General features: G+C 39.9%; 1 protein-coding gene across 1 annotated transcript; it reads right to left on the minus strand.

Moving 5' to 3' along the window:
- Positions 1 to 378: 378 nt before the first annotated feature.
- Positions 379 to 27,999, minus strand: LOC131689477 (sarcosine dehydrogenase, mitochondrial). The gene is made up of 7 exons (XM_058974578.1): positions 27,721 to 27,999; positions 19,923 to 21,172; positions 19,667 to 19,864; positions 19,468 to 19,610; positions 1,373 to 1,478; positions 713 to 1,303; positions 379 to 657 (listed from the first exon to the last, which is right to left on the minus strand). Exons 1-7 carry the CDS (start codon positions 27,866 to 27,868, stop codon positions 397 to 399), a joined length of 2,697 nt encoding a protein of 898 aa, XP_058830561.1. The 5' UTR covers positions 27,869 to 27,999; the 3' UTR covers positions 379 to 396.

The raw sequence follows: 27,999 nt of genomic DNA on the forward strand, positions 1-27,999 counted from the left end.
TTTAGTCTGATGTGGGATGTAGAAATATCCAATTACCTACGTTCTTGTTTGGTTGTACATTAGAGAAGTGCGACCTCTTAACTCGAATCATTACTCGTTTGTTTTGTTTTCCACAGTTCTTTTCACCCACTCGAAAACTGTCGTCCTTTCACCCAAATTTGTGTGGGATATGGTTTCAACAAATTTGTGGTTAATCGTTTCTCACTTTCAAGAAGGAGAAAAGCGATTGTCATAAATTTAAGCTGTAATCCTTGAACCTTTCAGATGTCACTCGTGAAGCTACATGCAATAAATTTTTATGGACTTTAACTCTGCAAAAGACTTATTGACATTTACCGGGAACTAGTTGGGATTACAAGAAAAAAGGCAGTAAAACTATCACGTTGGTAGTAAAATTTATTTATAGATGCCTAATATCCGTTCGCCTTTGGGATCAAATGGACTTCTGAGGTGGCACTCTGCGTCGTAGAGTTTTCCCATAATCTCAATTTGATATCGGCCGTTTTTGATATACTCGTTTGTAACGTAGTCGCCGTCCTTTCTGGTGATGTAGGCTTGGCCGATCGGTTTGTGCAGTGTGTAGCCATACTCGCCTCGTCGCAGGTGACCGACGAGTTCTCCATTTCGATAGACGGCCTCCAGTCCCCAAACCGGTACCTACGATAGATTGTGTGTTTATTAATAAAAATAAATAAGACTTGTGGGACGTTACCTGTTCATTCAATGTAAAGAATGCTAATTTCTTGTTCACTCCATTCTGTAGTTGTCTCTCGACAACTACCCGACCTTGATAGTCACCTTTCTTCCTGCAGGTGAAACCAAGATTTGCTTCAATTGGTGTATCATCTGAACGTAAATCCGAACCCCACAGATGATAACCTTTTTCACTACTCAACGAGTACAGTGCGCGGTATCCTGCATTTCGCAGTCCATCTTTGTATCCGGCTTTCATCAATGCGTTGTAAACATCGTTACAGCTTTCCTCTGGTATGTGCAATTCGTATCCTAACTCTCCAACGAAGCTGACTCTTAAAATTCTCACGCTGCACGAGTAGAATGGATTAATTTTAATACTTAGCACTGCGTTCATATTTGGTGCTAGTTTCTTTTCATCGCTTAGGTCAAAGTCTGTAATTTTTTGTAAAATTTCTCTACTCTTGGGTCCTTGGATTGACAGGACTCCCATTGCATCGGTCTGATCAGTCACGACCGCGCGTAGAGCTTTCTCCTGTATCGCTGCCCAAATATGCGATTTCGTGTGATACGCTGATGCCCCTCCCGCTACGATGTAATATCCGCGACCCTGTTGATTTCAATGATTGAGAATAAATATTAAATCAACCCCAAGCGGGTACGAGATATAAATATCAACCTTGAAGATAGGATCGTGAAGCTCTCCTTGTCCGGATTCTACAATGCTCACGGTCACATCAGCTTCCACGCCGCCACGCTTGTTCAGAGCGCAAGTGTATATGGTTCTAAAATGTAAAAATTGTGATTACAATCGATGATTGAACAACAAAGCATATGAGCATAAATTTTAAAGTCAATAGGTCCAGTTTTAAAGGTGTGTATTCTATTAGATAGTTTGAACTCGATTATATGTGATATTTTCAAAGTGTAAAGTTAGAATCTTATACAAATTAAAGTATCGAAAAACATATTTTCATGTATCTAGCGAATACAAAAATGGCGAATGTAGTCGAAGTGACGGCGCTACGACAGTTGTCTCAATCTGGCATTTTTTTTTTCTGCACCGTTTGCGATGAGAAAATTCTCTTCTGAACGAATTCACCGATTCACATGCCAATCAGTGCGTCGATTGTCCAAATATCATGCTTAACGCAAACACTATAAAAAGAAACTTGTTGGGGAAACGACTGTAACTTCGTTCATTTTCACTTTTAGCTCATATTTTTTTATAAATACGCTAAAACACTTTTTGGTGGTACCCAACAAGGAAAAAAGATAGTAATAATGAGTTAAACTAAAGCAAATATGTGAAAAAACACCCCAGAGGCAGGATTCGAACCTGCAACCCTTGGGACTCCAACCCAATGCACAAACCCTTTTTGACGTCCCAGGAATGATTATCGCATTGGTGATAGTTGGGTGGCAGTGGCGGTTGTGTGTGATCTCGGTTTAGAGGCAGTGGTACGATCACTCTCACCAATGCGATAATTATGTTGTTAGTTTGTTTGCTTATTTCGGCGTTAATCTCAAGGGTCAGTCGCCTTAACCTTCCGGAAGTCGCGCTAGTACACTGAGCGCACGCTGCTCTGAAAATCTAGCGAAATCGTCTTAGCGCACCAGCGGCTGCTCGTTCAATGGGCCATTTGCGCGACTTCCGGAGGGTTAATGAAAGTAAAAGATATGTTTTTTTTTTTTTTTTTCCATACGTTTATTTGACACGGCATTTGCAAAAGCTTTTTACGCCAGTTTCTTTTTTTACATAGCACGTTACAAAAATCCTTAAGACTAATTTTAACTATACTAGTACTTTGTTTAAAACTAACACTGAAATCACTTTATTGTTTGCTTTTTTCCTTACATTGTTGTATTTCATAATGATCTAGTATTTTCGGGTGTATTTATTTACTTTTTGACGTAGGACTTACGTCTTTCTTTACTATACTGGGTGTCATTTCAAAATTTTCAAAACGGATGCGTTACGTACACTTTGAACTCTAATAACTTTTCTCCTACTCAAGGAATTACTAATTTTGTTTCATAAATCGAAAGGAAAACGTTCAACGCTTGCTATTGATACCTTGTTTGCTATGTAAAACTTGTTTAAAAAGTTCAAAAACTACTTTTAATGCGAATCAACATTAATGCTAAAACCTATAAATATGGGTGTCACAGTTTTTCTTAAAGCCAGACGTGTGTAAGCCACAGAGCAGAACACACGTACGTGTGCTGCTCAACGAGAAGCTGCATTTTGACCACCAACCAAATCATAGCTACTGCCTTATCGCTGCCAACCAAGAACAGTCGTCGCCCTGCGTGAAATTCATTGCTCTCAGAAGTGGACAGAGTTACTAATTCGCAAGCTGCTCTTCCAGTGCCTGGTCCGTGAGATTGCACAGAATTTCAAAACCTACTCTTCCGGAGCTCAGCCGTAATGGCCCTTTAAGAAGCCAGCGAGGCCTGCCTGGTTAGTTTGTTGGAAAATACCAATCTGTGCGCTATCCATGCCAAGCGAATAATCATCATGCCGAGCGGGAAACGGCGAAATAATATTCACAACAAACGGTCCTTATTAGGACCACAAAATCGTTCTCAGAAGAATTACAATTGAAATTTCCATTTCGTGCTTTGGAAAATAACTTCCCTCTTATCGGGTTAGTTATTTTCTATAATAATATCCGAAAAATGTGCGATAAAACCAATAAACTGACCAATTGGACGGAAGCAATAAAATACCTACAACAATTTGAGTCAAAAAAGTGATATTAACGGAAAAATGCTTCGATCGTTTCTAAGTGTTTGGCAGCTGAAGTTGCCGATTTGTTTTCCAACGTCAATTATTTGCGCTGTGCTGTACGGAACAGATTTTTGCGCGATTTGTTGGGAAATAATTAAAACAATTGTGTAGTAGATTCCGTAGATTTTACCGTAAATTTTGATAGAAATGATTTTGTAAAAGCATTAATTAGCCGTGCTTTGAATGGTGGTTTTTGCAAATCTTTCTAGAACATTAGTGAATGTGGAATGATGAAAATATTTTCATTTGTCGCACAAAGGGATGGACTACCATCTGCACTAAGAAGTTTATAAAAGAGATCGCATTCCGATATACAATGCTCATTCGATGTGAGCTGCGAAAGGGGAATGTTCGTGTATGTACGCAGCAGATGCGAATTCGGGCAAGGTTCGAATCGTTAGCAAGGATTCTCGTCTGGTATCACCAAACATAGTTATCTACAAACCGTTCTTTTTAGGATGAAAACATAATGGAGAAAGAATTGAATTAGAAAGTTCCATTTAATAACTTGCATTGAGTGTGCGCCTGTCAAGTCTGCTGTACTTTAGCAGTGACACATAAACCAATGTTTATCGAATTAATCTACAAACCCGTAGGTTTTTGCAAATCTTTCTAGAACATTAGTGAATGTGGAAACCCTGCTACTAAGCGAATGCCACGCCAAAAAGAATGATGAAAATATTTTCATTTGTCGCACAAAGGGATGGACTACCATCTGCACTAAGAAGTTTATAAAAGAGATCGCATTCCGATATACAATGCTCATTCGATGTGAGCTGCGAAAGGGGAATGTTCGTGTATGTACGCATCTGGTGTATGTAATCGTCTGGTATCACCAAAAATAGTTATCTGCAAACCGTTCTTATTAGGATGAAAATATAATGGAGAAAGAATTTATTTAGAAAGCTCCTTTTAATAACTTGGATTGAGTTTGCGCCTGTCAAGTCTGCTGTACTTTATCAATGACACATATAAACCAATGTTTATCGAATTAATCTACAATGCAAATCTTTCTAGAACATTAGTGAATGTGGCAACCCTGCTACTAAGCGAATGCCACGCCAAAACGAATGATGAAAATATTTTCATTTGTCGCACAAAGGGATGGACTACCATCTGCACTAAGAAGTTTATAAAAGAGATCGCATTCCGATATACAATGCTCATTCGATGTGAGCTGCGAAAGGGGAATGTTCGTGTATGTACGCAGCAGAAGCGAATTCGGGCAAGGTTCGAATCGTTAGCAAGGATTCTCGTCTGGTATCACCAAACATAGTTATCTACAAACCGTTCTTTTTAGGATGAAAACATAATGGAGAAAGAATTGAATTAGAAAGTTCCATTTAATAAGTTTGCGCCTGTCAATTCTTGTGTACATTTACCAGTGATTCATATAAGCAAATGTTTATCAAATTAATCTACAAACCCGAAGGTTTTTGCAAGTCCTAGAAAATCAGTGAATGTGGCAATCTCATTCGACATGAAATTTCCAGTAAACATTCATTCAAAAAGTGCATTGGCTCAAATTATCCATGAATGTCATATGATATGCCCAAGTTTAGTCCTACGTCAACACCGCGGTTACGTCCCGGACATTACCCACTCCTAGTTTTTTCTGTTATTATCTAAATTTAAAAACTAAATATTCTAGGATACTTTAATTGGTGAATGATTAGCCTTGGATGAGAGTATGAGGAGATGAATTTAATTAAATTTTAACAGACGCTGTTTTTAGAAAATGATAGATAAGTTCCATGTATAGAGGATCGCGATACGCCAGGATGTCTCTAACAGGAACATGGATTGGTCTTCCTCGGACTTGTAAAGAATCTACTAATTGTGATCTGGCTTCACGATATTCAGTGCAGGACCAAACAACATGCTCAATGTCATGGTAACCTTCTCCACAAGCACAATGATTACCCTCAGCGAGCCCAATACGACGGAGATGCGCATCTAAAGTATAATGATTGGACATGAGCCTAGACATCACACGGATGAAGTCCCGACTTACATCCAATCCTTTGAACCATGCCTTCGTTGATACTTTAGGGATAATTGAGTGTAGCCATCGTCCCATATCTCCATTGTCCCAAGATGTTTGCCAACTAGCAAGTGTCCTCTGTCGAGAAGCGCTATAAAATTCATTGTAAGCGATGGGTCTTTCATATATTTCACCATCTAGTGCACCAATCTTGGCTAAATTATCAGCTTTCTCATTGCCCGCAATAGAGCAATGGGCGGGGAGCCACACTAGGGTAAATTTATAACATTTTCTTGTCAGGTTACTCAGAGATTCTCGTATCTTCCCCAAAAAGAATGGATCGTGATTATCAATCCTCTTTGAGCGTAGAGCTGCAATTGTGCTGAGACTATCAGTGAGGATAAAGTAATGGTTCGGGGGTAAAGTATTAATTATTTGCAAACTATAGTGAACTGCTGCTAGTTCCGCTATATAAACAGAGGCGGGTTCTGCAAGTTTGAGAGAAATTGAAAAATTATTGTTGAAAATACCGAAACCAGTGGCCTCACTGATTCGTGACCCATCAGTGTAAAACATTTTAAGGCAGTCTATGTGTTGATATTTACTTGTGAATATTTTAGGGATCTCCCGCGAGCGTAGATGATCCGGAATTCCACGAATCTCTGCTTGCATGGACGTGTCGAAGAATAAAGTGGATTCAGGAGTATCTAGTATATTGACGTATGTGGGAACATACCTAGTAGGCGTTATTTCTTGTGACATGTGATTGAAATACACTGTCATGAATCTGGTTTGGGGTTGAAGCTCGACAAGTCTTTCAAAATTTTCAATTACAAGTGGGTTCATAACCTCACATCGAATAAGTAAACGAGAAGAGAGATCCCAGAATCGGTCTTTTAAAGGAAGAACTCCCGCTAGTACTTCAAGACTCATCGTATGGGTCGACTGCATGCAACCTAAGGCAATTCGTAAACAACGATACTGTATCCGTTCCAGTTTAATAATGTGAGTGTTCGCAGCTGAACGGAAACAGATGCACCCATATTCCATTACTGAAAGTATTGTTGTTTGATACAATCTTATCATGTCACTTGGATGAGAACCCCACCATGATCCAGTTATTGTTCGCAGAAAATTTATCCTTTGTTGGCATTTCGTTATTAGATACCTAATGTGGCCTCCCCATGTGCCTTTAGAATCGAACCAAATTCCAAGGTATTTAAAAGTCAGGACTTGGGCTATCGTTCTACCAACCAACTGAAGCTGAAGCTGAGCTGGATCACGCTTCCTTGAGAAAACGACCAACTCTGTTTTCTCCGTAGAGAAATCGATGCCCAGCTTTAAAGCCCAAATTGATAAATTATCCAAGCTATCTTGCAATGGTTGTTGTAAATTTATAGCTTTTGGTCCTGTGGCAGAAACCACCCCATCATCTGCAAGTTGTCTTAAAGTGCATGGGCTGACAATACAATTATCAATGTCATTCACGTAAAAATTATAGAGCAGGGGGCTTAGACAAGAGCCTTGTGGGAGGCCCATGTAACTTATTCTGAATGTCGCCAAATCGCCATATGAAAAATGCATGTGCTTTTCTGACAATAAATTGTATAAATAATTATTTAATATCGGTGAAAGACCACATTGATGTAGCTTCTCCGAGAGAACATCAATGGAGACTGAGTCGAATGCTCCTTTTATGTCTAAGAACACAGACGCCATTTGTTCTTTTTTTGCGTAAGCGAGTTGGATTTCTGACGAAAGTAGCGCCAGACAATCATTCGTTCCCTTTCCCCTCCGAAAACCAAACTGGGTATCTGATAGCAAGCCGTTCGCCTCAACCCAATTGTCGAGACGTCGTAGGATAATTTTTTCCAACAATTTCCTGATGCAGGATAGCATTGCAATCGGTCGATACGAGTTATGATCGGAGGCTGGTTTTCCCGGTTTTGGAATAGCGATAACTCTCACTTGTCTCCAGTCGTGCGGGACAATGTTCTGCTCAAGAAGCTTATTGAATAAATTCAACAAGCGTCTTTTTGCTAGGTCAGGCAGATTCTTCACCAAGTTGAATTTAATTCTGTCTAGTCCCGGAGCATTATTGTTGCATGAGAGGAGTGCAATTGAGAATTCCATCATTGTCAAAGGCGAATCTATGAAATCGTTACTTGTGGGAGCATCGCGAGTGATTTTCTGCGCAGGAGCAGAATCGGGACAAATTTTCTTGGCAAAATTAAATATCCAACGATTCGAAAAATCTTCGCTTTCATTAGTCACGTTTCGATTCCTCATTCTTCTGGCTGTGTTCCAAAGAGTACTCATTGATGTTTCTCTTGACAAGCCATTAACGAAGTGTCTCCAATAACTAGATTTTTTGGCACGACGTATACTGTCAAATTTGTTTTGCAAAATGAAATAATTTTCAAAGTTCTCACGTATACCCCCTTTCTGTTTCATAATTTCTTTGTAGGCAACTTGTTTAGCTTCATATGCATCAGAGCACTCTTTGTCCCACCAAGGATTAGGGGGCCGTCTATTTATTGTCATTCCAGGATTGCATTTCGTTTGAGCTTGTTCTGCTGCTTCAATAATTAAACCCGCTAAGAATTCATATTCTTCGGTAGGGGGTAGCTCTTCTGTCGAAACAAGAGAAGTGGAAATTAATGTTTCGTATGTTTTCCAATCAATATTTCGTGTTAAGTCATAAGGAACATTGATTGAATTCGTAAGGCCTAATTCACTGTTAATTGAAACAACGATTGGCAAATGATCGCTACCGTGAGGATCAGGTACAACCTTCCACGTGCAATCTAACCGAAGTGATGTCGAGCACAGAGATAGATCTAATGCACTTGGACGTGCAGGAGGTCTGGGGATGCGTGTTGTTTCGCCAGTATTTAAAACTGTCATATTAAATTCGTCACAAACATTGTATATCAAAGAGGATCGATTATCATTGTAGAGGGAACCCCACAATACTCCGTGCGAGTTGAAGTCTCCCAGTATCAGACGCGGAGCAGCCATGGATTCCACTACCTCAAAAATTTGACGTTGTCCAATTTGAACTTTGGGAGGTATATATATAGAAGCGATAGACATGTCTTTGCCTTTAATGTTCGTTTGGACAGCTACAGCCTCGATGCCCGCAAACAAGGGGATGTTAATTCTATAGAAAGAATAGCACTTTTTAATTCCTAGAAGCACTCCTCCATACGGGGTGTCTCGGTCTAGGCGAATAATGTTGAAATCATTTAAGTTGAAATTAATGTTTGAGGTAAGCCATGTTTCACATAGAGCAAAAGCATCGCATTTTAAATTATGCAGTAAAATTTTTAAAGAATCAATTTTAGGTATGATACTTCTGCAATTCCACTGTAAAACAGTGATGGAATCTTTCATTGGAGGAGGTGAATTACCCATTGAAAGATACGATCGCTGCAAGGATGGGCCATTGAGCAATCAGCTGCTCTAAAAATGTTCTAATTGTTGGGAGGAAAGCTGAAAGTATACTCTTTAGTGGTTCAGAAATATTGAATGCTTTAAAAATCCAATCAACAATTTCAGAAAATTTCAATAATCCTACTCCTGGCTGAGGCTCAGAGGAGGTCGAAATTTTATTATTACCAGTAATGGTGTTCTGTTTGGATTGTACGTTCCCAAAACCGGGCGGAATTGATTTCGGTTTTGAATCGGAATTTTTCGGTTTTGGGCGCAGTTTATCTATTGGTGGAGAAATTTTAAGGCCCTTGCTTGGCAGCTTGGGAAAAGAAGACTGTTTTCTTTTTCTGGAATTTCCGGGTAAAACAAATGATGTACCTTCGCACGCTCCGTCAGAGTCAGACTGTTCCGAAAATAGAGATGTGTAAGTGTTTTCTAAGAAGATGGGTTTAGGGGTAGCATTTTTCAACATTTCTGCATAGGAGCGCTTAGACCTCTCCTTCAAGGATCGTTTAATTTTATCCTCACGCAATTTATAAATGGGGCATGCAGGGAGCTCATGTGAGTTTTCTCCGCACATTAAACATTTTTCTGAATTTTCATTGCATGTATCCTCTTGATGAGAACCCCCACATTTGCCACACCGTGCCTTATTGGAACAGTAAGTGGCTGTGTGGCCAAGCTGTTTGCAATTAAGGCAATTCATTACACGAGGGATAAAAAGGCGAACAGGGAGACGAATCTTATCGATAATGACATAGTTGGGCAGCGCAGACCCAGCGAAAGTCACTCGAAATGAGTCAGACAGTCGATAAACTTTTTTATCTCCTTCGTGTGATACTGAATGCAATTGCTTGCATTCAAGTATTTTTACGTCTTTAAGTATGGTGTCTTTGAAACGACCAACTCCATGCTTAATTAAGTCATCAACAGTCAAACTCGATTCTGTGATGACCCCATCAATTTCAATTTCCTTTGAAGGAATATACGCTCTATATTCACGCGTAAAAAGCTCGCAAGAAGCAATTGCATTGGCTTGTTTGAGACTACCAACGACAATGCGTATTTTATCTTTATTAACTTTGACGATCTCTTTTACATCCGAGAATCGCGAAGTCAAATCTTTAGAAATTTGAATGATATTTAGCGCCTTTGCTTTACGCCTAATAAAGACAATCCATGGTCCCGTTGACGACTCTGGGTAAATTTTAATTCTAGTCGGATTTACATTTTCAGCATAAGGCTTAGGGGGAGGGTCTGTTACTCGTTCTCCCATCTCTTCATCCATTTTACCTAGTAAGAAAAACTATCACAAAAAGGAATGAAAAATATACCTGTTATCTGCTCTCTATTAGGTGACGAAGACACCGGTAGAACACACCTCATGTGTTACGTTGTAAACTCGGTGCCCGTTGTTTGACAATGTGACACTTGCTGTCCTTCTTCGTCGCGTTGCTTCTTCAGTAGAGAAATAGTCCTACCTGCAACACTTCAAAACTCTCTCCGATTAAGCTGCTCGTCGGTATCACCACCACAAGCGCGCTCTCTCCGTTTCCACCACCTCGGTAGACAAATGTGGCTACCTGTGGCTTGCTGCGAAAATCCCACTGTCGATGCGTCACTTTTCGGTGCCACTTGTTTTCCTTATTCGTCGTACCACTTCTGCGGTAGACAAATAGAGACGCTTCCCTTTCGTCGATTAGAATTGCCCGACGACACCAATACACTATATTTTTTTCTGCGTGTACAGGCACGATCACTGTCGATTTCTGCCACCGCGGTAGGCAAATTCGTCTACCCGCGGTTTGCTGTCAAAACACCACTTGTCGAGGATGCCGTTGACCACGCCTCCGACGTATCAACTGTCGACTCACACTTAACAAACTCGTCTCTCTCTCTCTCTCTCTCTCTCTCTCTCCCACAACAACGCATACAGCGTCTCGCACTCCGTCACTCTCTCGAGAACAAAACCTTCCACCTGGAGGCACAACCGTCTCGGTCGGTTGCAAAAACTGTTATGATCAAAAGATATATGTTGACATTACATTTAACAAAGGTAAGTAGTTCGTCGTTATATTGGTTCTGTTGATAATCTCTTTTTTTAATATTTAAGCTTCTGTAGTTGTTTTGTTTCTTGCGAGGGATCAATAAGGATTACAGCTGTGTTAGTGTTTGAAGCGTAGGGCTGCGATGAATTTTCGGCCCCCAAAAGATTAGGTGGCGAATGAGCTTCTGGTGATAATCATATGTTGTTTGAAGGGACTTCTACACAGCATCGAAGATGTTGGCGTCCTTAAGGAAAAGCAGACTTCCTCTTGCGTCGAGTCGTTTGATAGGGCGTCTCTGATAGATGTGGGTATTAGGGTGGCACAAATTTTAGAATACAGTAGAACCGATCTAAAACTACTCGCTACAAAGGGCGAACACGAAATTATTGCGACACCGAAAATGTCATGCCAATTTTCTTATAATGTTTAAAATCAAACCAAAATTTTAGGGTAGTTTTAACAGAGTTAAAAATATTCAAATTCATTGAATGAAAATTGATCATATTCAGCCGCATTCATTTTCAATATTCAGTGACGCAGCTGAAAACGTTAAACGAACAAACCGCCCATTCATCCATGCAGATTTTCATTCGTCTACGATTATTACACGAAGCGGCCGTACAGCAACGAATCAAACGCATCAAAGTAGGCCCTGGCACAATGTAAGCGATGATGATTGTTGTTTCATATGCTTTACCGGCATTTGAAAACATTTTCCTATATAATTAGTGAAATTAATATATTGTACGATATTCAACTGAATGAATAACATGGATATTTTAATGAATATTTTTTCTATTCATCAGGTTCATTTTCAGCCGTCAATAAATAGCTTCGATTATTTTTAACACTGAGTTTTATACATATATTTACTTCAAAAATCAAAAGAAAAATTAATCGATGGAGCCTTGAGTGTAAAATTGAACGCATTTTCGCTTGATGCTCTCCACAAAGTCTTTACAGTGTCATCCGGTACCAGTTTCTCAGTTTTTTTCCATTTTCTTAACATGTCCTTCTTGTCTTTGACTGTCTTCTTGCTCTTCCAAAGTTCCCGCTTCATCATTGCCCAGTACTGCTCCACCGGGCGCAGCTCCGGACAGTTTGGCGGATTCATGTCCTTTGGAACAAAATGGACAGAATTGGCCTCATACCACTCCAGGACACTTTTAGAATAGTGGCATGATGCCAAATCTGGCCAAAATAGCGGAGCTTCGTCGTGCTGCTGCAAGAACGGCAAAAGGCGCTTCTCGAGGCACTCAGATTTGTAGATCTCGCCATTTACTGTGCCCTTGGTCACGAAAAGCTCACTCCTCAGTCCGCAAGAGCAGATGGCCTGCCAAATGAGATATTTGGAGGCGTACTTCGACATTTTCTTCTTCTTAAATTTGTCGTCCACATAGAACTTGCTCTTGCCGGTGAAAAACTCCAACCCCGGAATTTGCTTAAAATCGGCTTTTATATACGTTTCGTCGTCCATCACACAGCAGCCATATTTTGTCAGCATCTTCTCGTAGAGCTTCCGTGCCCGAGTTTTAGCCGTCGATTGTTGCCGCTCATCGCGGTTTGGGAAGTTCTGTACCTTGTATGTATGTAGTCCAGCTCTCTTCTTTGCATTCTGGACGTAGCTCTGCGATATGCCGATCTTTTTAGCCAAATCACGGCTTGAGACGTTGGGATTTGCTTTAATCATCCGCTTCACCTTTCCCTCCGTCTTTTTGTTCTCCGGTCCCGGTTTTCTTCCAGCTCCTTTGCCGTGGGCCAACGTCAACCGCTCCTGGAACCGCTTCAACACTCTGGAGACGGTTGAATGGTGAATGTTCAACATTTTTCCCAACTGCCGGTGCAAATTCCAGGTGTTTGGAAGGAATTTGTTCTCTCGACTCGCGTTGGTTCACCTCCATTTTCGTTGAATCGAAAAATACGACTTCGAGTTTGACAGCATGAAAGTGTGCAAAATTTGGGTGATTTTTACCCAATGGTAAAAAAGTTATGCCCTGTTCAATGTGTCGCAATAATTTCGTGTTTGCCCTTTACGACCTCATTCAACCATGCAAAATGTTGATTTGATAGGTTGCACTATTTTCTAGCACAAATGGTTTAAAGTTGGTATGTGATTTAACATGGATAAACGATCCACATTATTCAATATTTCGTAGACACGTTCCTATGTATTCTAAAAATAAATGCTATGCTAATTTCGGTAGATACGAGTACCATGTACAACTTCTCCGAAGAGTGTAATAGGCTACGACTTCTGTTTCAAAATTTATTCTTTATACAATGCTTAAGTCATCGTTGATGAAAATTGAATTTATCTGGATACTCTGGCTGATACTTCAATCAAGTTAACCGTGATATGCTAGCCATAAACCGAATTAGGCAGCTATCAACATAGGCGGTTTTATAATTCAGATGCGAGCGCCATAAATAGACAATCTAAAGGATATGAGTTCGATTCTTAATTTTTCAATATTTTATTTTTTTGCTGCTTGTAAAGTGGGAATGTTATTATGTAGAATTGTTAGTTTCAAATAAAGTAATAAAGGAGATCAAAACCGTTATTCCTAACGTTTTATTTTATTTTAGCAAATTTATGCTCTAACGTTATATTCACGATGCTACTCTAATCTTAAGGCCAGGATGATTCGTTCAAAAGTTTTGGTTAAAATCAAATCGCGCTTCATGGCCGGAGACACTCTTGATGGCGTATAGTGACAGATATTGCCCGACTTACTTAATTAACCCACCTTCAGTTGACGGGGCACTCCTATAGCGGTTCCAGTTCCAGCTCCACAGGGATGTGGTGAACATCTGTTGAGCTTCAGAATAACGGGAAGCTTGTCTGCTTTAGTCTCGTTTCAATTTTAATTTGCTTATCGTGTGTTATTGTACACCAATAAAAAAATACATAAAAATATTTCTATTACAATTCGATCCCAAGTCCTTTAGATCATATGTTTCTGATGATACCATCTGAACTATATTTCCGCTTTACACCAACTTTAAAATTTGTGACCACAATAAATACGTCAAGGTTCACTTGATTGAAGGTTCAGCTCACCGGGTAGCCAGAGACAACATTATTTTCATAACTTTCAGCGCAACGAAAGATTAATTTTGCAATAACTCATGAACCAATTGTCATAGCTATGAACTGTCTTTAGAAGAAGTTGTTCTACTTGACTGAATCTATAAAATGTAGCATACAATATATTTTTCAGGGGTACCAGGTGGCATACTTATAAATTTAATGAAAATGTTTTATTTTTTCATGGTGAACTCCATACAAACTTAGAATCATTTGTGCTAAAACATGCTCCAACCGATTCGATTCAAATTTAGCGTAGGCGTTCGTTGAACAATTACGAATTTTTCTAGCTTGGTTCTGCGGTATTCAATTTTTTTCATGCATTTTCGTGCCACCCTAGTGGGTATGTTATAGAAGCGAAGCAAATCAGCAAATTCCCAGCAGATGGTCAGAAGGTGCTCAACGGTGAGCCTGGTATTGCAGGAGCTGCATTCTGGTGGATCTACTCTGGAAACTGTATGCGGATGAGTAACTCAGGTGTGTCCGACACGCAGCCTAGAGAGCTTGGTTTGGTTTTGACGGTCCGTCCATTTGTCAATGGATTCTTCAATTTTCTGGAGATAGCTGGTAGAAGATCTCCAATGGTTAATAAAATTCTTACCTATGCTGTGGTGAAAAGCCTTGGCAATGTCTTCTTTCGGCGCATTCTTGGTAAAGAATATGGGTAAGGTTTTGCCGAGAGAGGCCAGCCAATCGGCGTCTGAGTTTGCCGGAACCCAACAGATTATGGTCAGTGAGTCATAGGCTACTTCGATGGCTGGAACAAACGGTTGTCGTGACTTCCCTGCTCAAACCACTGATAAAGAGTCTGTTAGTATCACTGTCGGAAGGTTTTCTTGCCTCCTGCGTATAGCCAGAAGGATTGCAGCTGTTTCCGCTGAGAAAACGGAGCTGATGGGTGGTAGACGGAATAAGAGGCCGGCTCCAATGCCACTAACTCCTATCTCTACACCCTACTAGGTCTTAGATCCGTCTGTATAGAGCATTGCATGGTTTGCGTATCTTTTTTCAATGACTTCAAGGAATTTCATTTGTGCAACACTTGGAGCCGCGCCCGCCCCAACTGATCTAGAGAGACTGATATCCAGGTTAGGGCCCCGCGCACTTTATGGACGATGCCACAGTCTGACTAGACCCGCTAGCGGTGGAAGAGGTGTTCGGGTATATTCCAAGTGGATTTGTTTGGTTGTGTCAATTGTCAGGCAGTCTCACTCGTAGGTTCTTTCCAGGAATCCGAGGGATCGCCTCAGGGTGAGTATTGTTGTCATCCATCTGCAGGGCAAGACTCCAGCTTCCACACATGTGCTGTTTGCGCACTGCCCCATGGTACAGTGGGGCAAGGGTGTTGATCAGACCTTCGAGATTTTTGCATGTTAGCTCAATACTACAGAAAAAGCGGCTGAGAATTAGGACTTGGATGATGTAGAGGGCAGTATTGCGGTTGTTCCTCGGGTGTCGGGAGAGGATGGTGCGATCAAGCCTTTTCCGACTGTTATAGTCCCGTTTAAATTGCCAAAAGTGCGTAATGGGTGTGAGCTTCCTGTCAACTGTTATACCAAGTATTTTCTTTAGGGTATCAGGAATCCGTTGAGTTTTATTGGTCTACCAGTTGCCACGTGATTACATGGACAACAGTGAGCAGTCATACATTTGCTGGATGAGATCCGGAAACCTACCGCAGATGCCCATTTTCCGAAGGCGTTCGCAACCGCTTGCAATTTGATTTTGTCGCGGCTCCTGGATTCACAAACGACAAGTCGTATGATATCATCAGCATAAATGAAGATGAAAATTCCCTTCGGAAGATGTGCAAATACAGACTGTATGCTAACGAGAAATTAGATCACAGACAGTACATATTCCTGAGGGAGTTGCAAAGGACTGACTTGGTGTTGAGGGAAATACTAACGTCTTTGTTTCCGGGGAGTCTGGCGTTATTTGTTTTACATATTCTAGACGGGCGGCCTGCCTACACAGTGTCCCATCGTTAGGCGAGGCAGCGGAGACGGCCTGGTAATCCGGCCTGGGGGTTGTCCAATGGCCCCTCACCGACGGCCGCCGGGGGCTCATCGGTGTGGAGAGGTACTTCTCCGGACGGGGTCAATGCGGATACTCTGTTCTCTGTCAATTCATCGTTTAGTTTTCTGGTTGTTGTTGCTGGTAGTTGCCTTTGCTGTTGTTGTTTTCTGACTTGTTTCTGATTTCGTCTATTCGAAGATGTCAATCGAAGTAGCGCCGTCCTGACTAGTTTCCCACTGCGAGGTGGAAAAGTGGTCGGTAGGGTTTAGTATTAAGGCAATTGGTGGACCGGTGCGATTTTCTCGGTTCTATTTTTGTTTGCCTTCTTTAGCGGACGGGATTTGTCCTGATTTTCTGTTTCGCGCTCCTTCTTATTTCGGGTTCGGTTTTTCCTTCGGTTTTCGAGTTCTTGTTGGATTATGCTTGTGGTGAATATCAGATTTTCTTCTAATAGTGAAGACACTTGATCCTTGTTTAATTTCTTGACCGGGAGCGTTGATGCTGCCTTTGGTCTGGTGGTATCTGTGGGAGTCTGCAGCGTTATTTGTTTTTGTAGATCCAAGAAAGCGAGTCGCAGAGCCATCCCATTGCGAAGATCTTTGTTCAAAATTTTGGCGTCGAACAGTTTCTCTTTTATTGCGTTCGTTTAACTCGCCATTTCGATCTATTTTTCCCGTTAGATACCACCAAAAAGTCGTAAATAAGGTATTGGCACTTGCATCAAAACCCAAAAAGATGAACTTATCTATCTCTATTTATCTATCTATCTATCTAGGTACATAAAAGCCAATGTTTGTATGTATGTGATTTATGGACTCCCAAGTGGCTTAACCGATTGCCGTAAAAATTTATACGTAGTAGACCTTTGTTATGGGGCATGTTTGTGTGCTATTGGTTGGCGATTATCTGCATACCTGATGGCACTTCGAAACAAATTATGTTTTATTCTTATTTCGTTGAAAGTCGCAGCAATGCGCGATGTGTATTGGCTAGTTGTTTACAAGAACCCTGCATTTTACCGTGGACAAAGGTACATAAAAAATTAAAAATAGAATAAAATAGGTTTCAACTTTTATTATCCACATCGCTTAGCTTGCTAAATTCCAATTTTTAACCGATATGAGCACTGAAGAAGACTATACATCGTAGTCTAAATACTAGTATCTGTTTTGATAGTGAAATGCAAGTGCATTTTATTGTTTTTATTATCCTTATTGTAGAATTAAATGGAAGACATGGTTTAATACGACTTGAAGGTGACACGAAACATCTGGGCCGAATAAGTTAACCGGGACCTACAACACAAACATCATACGCTCAACTCGGTGCACAGTGGAAGAAAACCGACCAAAAAGGCATTTAATTGGAAACCGCTGATATAACAATATTTACATAAAAAATTGCGTTTTTAGGAAATAAAATGCAATCAAATTTGTTCAACGCAACGTTTTCAACAAATCTGAGGCCTAATTCAGAAGCTACTTTAAAAGTACAAAGAATTATACCCTCAAAGTTGCGGAAAACTCCAACGATCAAGATGCAATCAAATTTGTTCAGCGCTCGTCCTTGTGACCGGAGATATGGGGCTTTGAAGATCCTGAACATTACCGGTTTTTATTATATCTGAGGCCTAATTCAGAAGCCGCAGTTAAAGTACAAAGAATTGTACCCTTAAAGTTGCAAAAAAACTCCGGCAATCAAGACGCAATCAAATTTGAACGCCGCACGCACTTGGGACCGGAGATATGGAGATTAGAAGATCCGGAACATTACCTAATTCTACTAATTCAGAAGCCGCAGTAAAAGTACAAAGAATTATACCCTTAAAGCTGCGGAAAACTCTAGCAATTAAGATGCAATCAAATTTTTTCACCGCACGCACTTGTGACTGGAGATATGGGACTTTGAAAATCCGGAACATTACCGGTTTTCATGAAATCTGAGGCCCAATTCAGAAGCCGCAGTAAAAGTACAAAGAATTGTACTCTTACAGTTGCGAAAATCTCCGCAAATCAAGACGCAATCAAATTTGTTCACCGCACGCACTTGTGACCGGAGATATGGAGATTTGAAAATCCGGAACATCACCGGTTTTCATCAAATCTGAGGCTTAATTCAGAAGCCGCAGTAAAAGTAAAAAGAATAAAGTTGTGGAATACTCCGGCGTTGTGGAAAACTCCAGCGTTCAAAATGTCAAATTTATTCACCGCATGCGCTTGTGATCGGAGATATGGGGCTTTGAGGATCCGGAACATTACTGGTTTTCATCAAATCAGAGGCCTCATTAAGAAGCCGCAGTAAAAGGATAAAGAATTATACCCTTACAGTTGCGGAAAACTCCAGCAATCATCAACTATTGTTATACTTTGTCAGCGGCTTTTTGGTCGGATTTCTTCCATTGTGCGGTGTGTTGCCGATCCGCATCTGAACCGTACTACGAAATTGTCTGGAGGAACACCTGTCGGTTCGAGGAAGACCACCCGGCATCTTGGTAATATTATTATTTTCTGATTCTACATTATATTATCATGATTTAATCTGTTCCACAATATTACGCCACGTCACTCGGTCAGTTGCTGCTTGTCTCCAACCTCTCAGGTGCCCGATACTCGCCAGGTTCTGCTCCACTTGGTCCAGCCACCGGGAACGCTGCGCTTCTCTCCGTCTTGTACCTGCCGGGTTGGAGGTGAAAACCAACTTGGTGGGGTTGTTGTCCGGCATCCTCAAAACATGCCCCGCCCACCGTACCCTTCCAGCTTGAGCTACTTTCCGGATACTTGGCTCACCATAGAGTTGCGCAAGTTCGTGGTTCATCCTTCTCCTCCACACGCCATCCTCCTGCACACCACCGAAGATCGTTCTCAGCACCCTTCTTTCAAAGACTTCGAGTGCTTGCAGATTCTCCTCGAGCATTGTCCACGTTTCGTGCCCGTAGAGAACCAACAGTCTAATCAGTGTGTTGTACATGGCGCATTTCGTGCGGTGGTGAAGCTTCATGGATCTCAAAGTTTTGTGGAGCCCATAGTAAGCACGACTTCCAGAGATAATACGCCTTTTGATCTACCGGCTGGTGTTATTGTCTTGGTAATATGGAGCAAATGAAATGGTAATACGTTCCTTGAGTATGTATGAGTATTTCGAAGCTAACTTCACTTCTACATGCACGAGTATGAGTATTACTGCAGGGTTCATTTTAAGACAAATACTCTACCAACGCTGAATTCACTAATACAATGTCAATTGTGGTATTGTATCAGTTGTCGTGGTGTAATCACTACGTATTGTATTTATTTTCCGAAGCGATAGCGCTTAATATGCATTTTGCCAGTTTTAATGCAGAATTTGCATTATAATTATGCGCTTTCGCATGCAAATTATATGGATTGTGTTTTTTGGGTGTACTTACTTATTAACAGGTTTATTCAAATCTGCCGTGAATATCCATTCGACAGCTTCTTTCGCTTGACTGCCAGTGAGAAACAGCTTACAAAAATAGCTCAAATTGAAGATGGTGGCATCATGGCGACAAGTCAGAGCTTCTTCGCCAATCTAAAATTGATGAGGTTAAGGCTTATGTGGTTTAGTTACGTTTATTTTTACTCTACCAGATCGTGGTGCTCCGGGAATCCGAAAGTATATTCCTTTTTCAAAGTTTCCTCATAATTGGTGTTGGTATTTCTAGGATAATCGTAGTATCCATACCAATCGTATGGTTGGACGACTACAGTATCCTCGGACATGAAATAACCTGGACGCTCCCAACCTTGCCGATCTTCCATTACAGCGCCATATTGGATCATTTGCTGTAAATAAGAGTTACACTATAATGTCTACATGCACTTAATATAAATATAAACATACCTTATGAAACGGATCTACTGTGAAGTTCCTTCCAGCAAGAGGTTCGTCATGGGGAAACACAATACTGTAGTTCTTTGCATATGCCTCGTGGCTTCTCTCGGTCGCCCAATTCAGAGCTTTTTTCTGTTTTGGACTGAATCTGCGCACGTCGTAAGCAAACATATGCAAATCAGGTCTATCGTGTACAATCCACTGGGCTAGCTGCTCAGCACAACCTGCTCCTAACATCATTCCAGCCGAATTGAATCCACAGTTGTGGAAGAGACCATTTACAATGGGATCTGGACCCATCAACGGTTTGTGATCAGGAGTGAACGATTCTGGACCACAGATAGTACTCTTAACGCCAGCATTACCGAATTCTGGACAAAGCTTAACCGCTCCTTGGATGTGGGTGTCGAAAACGGAATAATCTAGGTCGTACAGTCCAAAATGGAAGTCGCCTGGAACCTTATCCAGCAGAATTGGATTATTTTCATATCCTCCCATACAGATGGATTTACCCTGAATGCGAAAGTATAGCGAAAAGTCGTGATCGCGAATGTTTGGCAGCATTTGGTGAATTCCGTCCATTGTCTCCGAAATAACGTACGCGTGCTTCATCGGAATCAAAGGAAGATGAACACCCAGCGGTTCAATCAAATCCCTGCCCCACACGCCAGTTGCGTTTACCACAGTATTCGTTCTGATCATACCTTTACTGGTTAAAACGCCTCTTACATCCTTTGTTCCTAGAAGACTCTCCCCTGTAATAATTTTACTAGCTGGACAATCTTCGATAATTCTTCCGCCATTGGCCACCGCCCCCTTCGTTAGAGCTGTGCACATCATTGCAGGGTCTACCAATCCATCTCCGGGTGAGTACAACGCTCCGGTGAACGACGTAGGATCTAATAGAGGGAACAATTTTTGTGCCTCGGCAGCGGTTAAAATATTACTTTCGATTCCAAAGCATTTCCCTAAAGTGGCCAATCGTTTGTACTCTTGCAGACGTTCTTCCGAGTGCGAGATGAACAAGCCTCCGTTATTGATCCATCCTGAATTGTGTCCGGTCTTATCTTCCAAGGTCATTAGGAGGTTCCTCGTAGAGGTTAATAGGTTGATCTCTACATCACTCGGTCTTAAACTCCACACTAATCCGGCTGTGTGCCAAGTGGTTCCTGCTGTCAGTTTCGATTTTTCCAGTAACACAGCTTTAATGCCACGTTTTGCTAGTTGATATAAAGTATTGCATCCGGCTGAACCTCCACCTGTTCGGGAAGGAATTGATTAATTTTAACCGTGTGGTAAAATGCAGGAATAAATCTATTTGCAAATATTAAAACGATCGAAAGTAACCGGTTATCTGCGAGGTGATGTTTGCAAACAATGCCTATCACATATATACTTTAAGTAGTTAAGGTTCGTTTCGTTAGGGGCTTGACCTCGTGTGGTTGATTATTTAAATTGCTCAGTCAGTGATCTTCGTACGAAATAACCATCATTGTAGAGTTTTCAGTATGATGCGGGAGCAGAGATGCCAGATTTGCAGACAAGTCTGCAAATTCGCAGACTTTTAATTTAAGCTGCAGATTTTTTCGATGACGCAGATATTTGCAGATTTTCTAGTTTGGTTGCAGATATTTGCAGATTTTTTAGTTTTGTTGCAGATATTTGCAGATTTTTGAATATAAAGGCTTTTGGTTACACTAGCTTTCCTGACATTTTTGTTCTTCCCAGACATTTAAAATTATTGTTGCAGACATTTGAAAAAAGTACCTGGCATCTCTGTGCGGGAGACCGGAAAGGTTATCAGAAATTAATGCATTTGTTTTACCGGAAAGCTGGCACCAACATGTTTTTGGTAAACCAGTTCGAATGTCAGATTCAGGAATCATTTCTTTTTTTTTTGGCAAAATATTGCAAATAAGGATAAGTTTCTAAGAATTTATCACCAAAAGTTGAGCCTGGGGAACTATCAACTTTCTCCGAAGATAAAAAAGATGAAGTGACCCGCTTTTAATAAGCCCCATGGTGTAACCTGTATTTTAATTTTTTTTATTACTTTTTATTGTTCCGAGGCTGATACATATTCTGCTTTAGTCACTAGGCGTAGCCTCATAACCCTTATCTTATTATTTAGTATAAACTTTCCTGGGAAAACAGGGCAAAATTATAAAAATATATTTTTATTTTTACATATTTTTTATCTGTAAGAAAAGAAAAAAAATTTTTTTAGGAAAAAATGAAAAGTAAGTGTTCTTCAAATTGAAATTTTGAAGGACAAAAATAAATCATTAGTAATAATTAATTTCCTCAACAACAATAACAAATTGAAATAACGCTTACTTCTGAAATGTTTTGAGGTGTCGATTCGGTCTAAAATTGTTGAATATTTCATAATAAATCATAAGCCAAAAAGAACATAAAAACTAGTTATCTTGAACGAAGAGATATTCGGAGACGCCATCTTGAGTCAGTTGATCTGTCAAACATTTGAGCCAGCCGAACCAATCAACCTTTTTTTTGGGAGCGCTGCTGGATTTTAACAATCGAATTGAAGGGTGCTATTTCTCTCCGTATATCTCTCCCTGGAGGATAACTAATGAGAACTAACAACACTGACACTTCCCAAAACAGCGAGAAGGCTAATAATACGGGCTGTCCCCAGTAAACAAACCGTCCTAATTGAAAAATTAACTCGAAAACTCAACGTAGGCGTTAGGTATTTTATACATATGGTAAATTCGGATGAGATTCCGCACTCTCTATATGACGAATTTCGCGCTAGATCGTATTAAGAGTTGGCTGCACCCTCTCAGATTTTAATGAAGCTTTCTGTACGTGAGAACTTTGTCACAAAAGCCCCTTTGCATACTTCCTTTTTCCAAAAATGATCTAGACTGTCTTTTGGAAAGGGTCAAACCTTTTTAGCCATTTTGTTTTCAAATGGCTGTAGTCCAAAAATAACAAAAATCTTACAAAACAAGTTGTAGGAGTGATTTTTACAAAATTAGTCAAATTTTCGAATAAAAATATTGAAAAAATTCTTCATCGATTCTTACACTGAAAAAAATCGATTTAAAAAATTTAAAGTCGATTTACAAAAAACCCATCTTTGATTTGGACGAAATTTTGTTTCAAGATAGGTAATTATGTTCCCTACCTACCGTCAAAAATTAAATTTGGGCTCTACTAATGAAAAAAAGCTATTTAAAAAAAATTTCTTTGTCCAAACTGAATTTATTTTTTCAGTATATTTTTATCGAAAACTAAACCAATGAAAGTCATAATCATCTCGGAATCCAATTGCCCAACTGCTAGTTGCCTGATACATGCAAAAAGTATAAGTAACGAATTTGGGATATATTCATGACAAACTTGAATGAGGGCAAAGATGAGCCATTTAACATCATCGATATATGCGAGATTTAACTAAACCAATGAAAGTCATAATCATCTCGGAATCCAATTGCCCAACTGCTAGTTGCCTGATACATGCAAAAAGTATAAGTAACGAATTTGGGATATATTCATGACAAACTTGAATGAGGGCAAAGATGAGCCATTTAACATCATCGATATATGCGAGATTTAACTAAATACCACTTGGCCGTGTACGAAAAAGTATCTTGTCTATGTATTGTGCCTTGCAGGATAATCGCTCGATATGCGATTATATGAAAGCTCAATTGAGATAGGCGCGTGACAGCCGCCTATATAAATGTATAGGCAGCTTTTTCCTTGAAGCTTTCGAAAAGCACACAGCTGGCAGAAAAATAAAGCTCCACTGAAATCTGCTTGCGGAGCAACTGCGGCTATATTTGATGCGCCTTTCAGACGCCCGCAATGTGAGATTTTATTATAAGCGCGACAATACCTACCCGGGAAGTAGAGATTGATGGTGTAGTCTCCAACAGGGGCCTTAATTGCGAAGTATGGGGTTCGCTCCTTCAAAAACCCTCTGTTTCAATCAGTAAAAATTCTGGTTCGTAAGCAATTGCGTTCAGGAAAAAATCAAAGAGTATTTGAAAACAGCTTATTTTCCGTCAGCCTTATTTAGAACCTTTCGCCGAATCTGCTCTTCCAAACTTTGATCTTTTGGGCGAGGCTAGTCTACCTGTTCGCCTTTTTGTGCCGCGAGGCATGAACTTCCATTTTTGCAAACAGTTGGGCCTATAGCGACTAATTGTAGAAACAAGGCACGCTGTGGAAAATGCATATAAATTATGTGGGAACAAAATGAAACTTTCTTTTAAGAACGCTCCGATGATGCAAAAGAGCGCTACGCCACCGACAACGACTAATTTCTACGTTTCCTTGTACACTAAAGAGCAAGAGTCTGACGATCCCATTGTGGGAACATCTTCTAATGTGCCTATAAATTTCCGAAAGAGGAAAGTCAGTTTTTTCGCCTAAGCTTCCTCGTAAAGGCCTGAGGGTGTCCATTGAAGGGTGCTATTACAAAACCGAAGTAAGTGGTTCCTGGTCCCGGTAATTTTAGAAACTAGCAGGAATTTCCACATGGGACATTAAAAGGTCCAAGTGTCCTTATATTTCATTCCCTACATTTTCCTCCAGGTTTTACACAATGCATTTGCATTACGATTAAAGGTCAGACGAAACGAGTACCCGACGCGAACAACCGTGAACAGTCTCTTACCTCACGGTGGGCAGAGATTGCTTAGAATTATACGCGAAAGGGACTTTTGAACGTCAGATCGCCCGAATTTTTCCCAATATACGCTACCCTACAAATGCAAATGAAAAACTTGATGAAAACTAAAAAACGCGATTATTGGCACCGGTCCGTCGACGGATTAACGGACAGATCATCAGAAAAACAATGTTTCGTTTGGTGGCTAGGGCCTACGTTGTGTATTCGATTCATCCTGCGGTTGAAATACACGGACCGTTCGTCATATGATGACAACTATGCATCGCTTTTATCGAAGACTACATATTAAGAAGACTGATATCTCTTTCCTTCTCCCATACAAACGAGAAGCGACAGAGGTTACAGCGCCTCCATTGGAGAAAGGTAGGAAGCTTAATGTAAAAGTGCATATGTGTGTGTGCATCACTATGGGAAGTACCACCTTTACCCGCAAGTGGCGTTGCTGTTACTGTCTCCAGATTCTGCACAGAGTTGCCAGTCTTCTGGATATGCAGTCTTCGCTTTTATGCTAATTATTATGACAGTAGCGGTGAGTGCAATCATAAAAGAGGCTGTGCTGTCACCATTCTCCCTACAAAACTGATGGTTTTATATTTATCTATCAACGACCATGCTCACATCGTTACAGTTACAGGTTGCTCTCCGTTTGATGGAGCATGGAAAGCATTCTTTATATTTCCTGGGGAAAAATGGGAGTTTTTGAGTACTTTATCTGAAAAATCATATCAGATTACCTTAGTTTGAATTTTTTATTCAGTGCTCCTTTCCGGGTAATGAGAAGGCGGACACTTGGATGAGAATGATGATGAGAAGGGGGACATTTTGTCATTAGAAGTTTTTAAATATTTCTTCTCAGAGTAAGTTCGAAAATTGGCAAATTTTGTGGAGCGATGGAAGTATAGAAATCCCAAAGGTACCAACAAACCTTGGTCCAAGAGGATGGATGAATGGATAAAGGTCATGACTTCGTTCGGGTGATATCTCGGGTCATGCATAATCATTATAGGTAAAAGGCCCACCTCCGGCGTATTGAAGTCGTGGAGAGCGGTCTCTGTGCTTGTGGTGGCGGTTATCGCGATATTAAACAAGTTGTCTGGTCGTGCGCCAAGTATTCTAGTACCAGATCTCCGTTAAACGAATCCCTTCGGCCTCGTTTCAGTCCAGTCTGACGTGCTATACCAAATTCGTTACTGATACTTTTTGCATGTATCAGGCAACTAGCAGTCGGGAAATTGGATTCTGAGATTATTATGTTTTTCATTCGTTCAGTTTTCGATAAAAATACACTGAAAAAAAAAATCAGTTTGAACATGGAAAAGTTTTTTTCAAATAACTTTTTTTTTCTTAAATGTGCCCAACTTGAATTTTTTGACGGTAGGGAACATAATTTCCTATCTTGAAACAAAATTTCATCCAAATTAAAGATGGGATTTTTTGTAAATCGACCTTGAATTTTAAAAATAGGTTCTTTTTTCAGTGTAGAAGTCGATGAAGAATTTTTTCAATATTTGTGTTCAAAAATTTGACTAATTTTGTGAAAATCACTCCTACAACATTTTTTTGTTGGATTTGTCATTTTTAGACTATACCAATTTGAAAAAATTGGTAGAAAAAAGTTTGACCATTTCCAAAAGACAGTCTAGATCTTTTTTTTAAAAAAAAAAACAAAGTATGCAAAGTGGCTTATTGTGACAAAGTTCTCATGTACATAAAGTTTCATTAAAATCAGAGAGGGTGCTGCCAACATTTGTCCGAGTTGGCGCGAAATTCGTCACATTTAGAAAAAACGTATTCCAAAATGTGAATAAAGAAAACTATTATTAGAGAATAAATTTATCCCTAACTGGAAACCGTCAGCAGTTACATAAATTTTATTATAAATTTAGCTGGAAATCTTCGTTTTTAGCAACCGGCTCGCTTCCCTCCTAATTTTTTTTTTTTGGTTTTCGTGTTGTCGGAAGTTTGTAGTCGGTAAATCATTGGTGCTTTTTTCTCTAGAAATATAAATGAAAAACATTTTGGCCAATGAAAGTAAACCACCAAGCTTAACAATTCGTGAACCAACGACATTTTGTTTCAAGTTTATTAAGAACGTCAAGAATTCTAGTATTCTAGTGGGAAAATAAACAATATATGTAGGATTTTCTACCTGTTTAGCAAAATTGGTTTTGAATTGATTTGTGTGCTTATACCAGAACTCTGGCAGCAAACCGGTAGTGCTCGGTTTCAGCAGGAATGCACAGTTTTGTTCGCCTGCTGCAGAGTTTTGTTCGACTTTTGCACTTATTCTGTCCGGCAGATATTGCGATGGTTTTGGTACGTATGCCTTCAAAATTATTCAGGCATTTTACTCCAGTCTGATAGAAACCTAACGGAACGGCATCTGCCGGAGGATTTCATGCTTGGGGAAATGTTGATTCGATCCAGAAGATTTTCCGATATTTCCAATTTAAGTGAAAGTGGCTTGATTTGAAAGTCATCTTGAATTTCCGAAAATTGAATTTATTTTATTTTGGATTTTTTAAATTCAAAATGGAATCTATGTTTCTGTTTAGGTATGACGGAATGAAAACAGCTTCTAATTTGAACAGAGAAATAAATTTGATGATAGAAATGCTTAAATTGTTTATTTTTTACAGATACGGAAAATAATAAATGAGATTTTCAAATGTTGCTCCATTCGAGCCGCCATGACATCACCAAATCACCACAAAATTTGCTTATGAGTTCAATATATGGGAACTGTCAAGTTGTCCCCGGACTGGGTTGATATAAATAATTTTAAAAATTCAATCGAATTTAATCGGTCAAACAGGACATACGTTACAATTCACAAAAATCATTCTGCAGCGCATTGTACGTTCCTCCGACCTATACCGAAATAAAACGAAAATACTGACAAGGCGTGCGGAAAAAGGCGAATATCTTAGTCCTGCTGCAAGTTTTCATGTTTTTCTTTTTGCATATGATTTATTATGAAATATACAGTATTAGTCAGAAATGACATGCAAAAAATAGTAAAATGTTTCACAGGAAAAGCTCTAACGGCTAAAAATGATTTGCACACTTGTAAAATTTTGACTCATATCCATATTTTTCACAAATGTAAGTACTTTCACATGATGCATTCCATATACCAACCAATGATTACAATATCAGCACTTTCTGGAAGGCTTCCACCAGAGGAAAAATCACGTTTTGATAATTCACGACATATTCTGCCAAATTTCTCTTTCTGTTTCGCAATCTGTTTGTACTTGTCCAAGCTTTGTTTAGACAATCGTAACATTATAGGAGTTTCTTTTTACACCTCACTTTTAGACGTTGATATTTTAGAACCTTTCCTAAGACTTCTGTCCAGTCGCTAAGCTTACTTGCTTCCGGCTCGACCAATTCTTAGGAGTAGCGATGTTAAACTGG

This window comes from Topomyia yanbarensis, chromosome 3 (assembly GCF_030247195.1).
Source record: "Topomyia yanbarensis strain Yona2022 chromosome 3, ASM3024719v1, whole genome shotgun sequence".
NCBI classification, from domain to species: Eukaryota; Metazoa; Arthropoda; class Insecta; order Diptera; family Culicidae; genus Topomyia; species Topomyia yanbarensis.

Coding starts and splice junctions, on each gene's coding strand:
- LOC131689477 (XM_058974578.1), bottom strand. CDS start 27,868: ATGTTACGATTGTCTAAACAAAGCTTGGACAAGTACAAACAGATTGCG. Junction 19,611..19,666: donor TCCCGGAGCACCACGATCTG/GTAGAGTAAAAA, acceptor CATCAATTTTAG/ATTGGCGAAGAAGCTCTGAC. Junction 658..712: donor TCTTTACATTGAATGAACAG/GTAACGTCCCAC, acceptor AATCTATCGTAG/GTACCGGTTTGGGGACTGGA.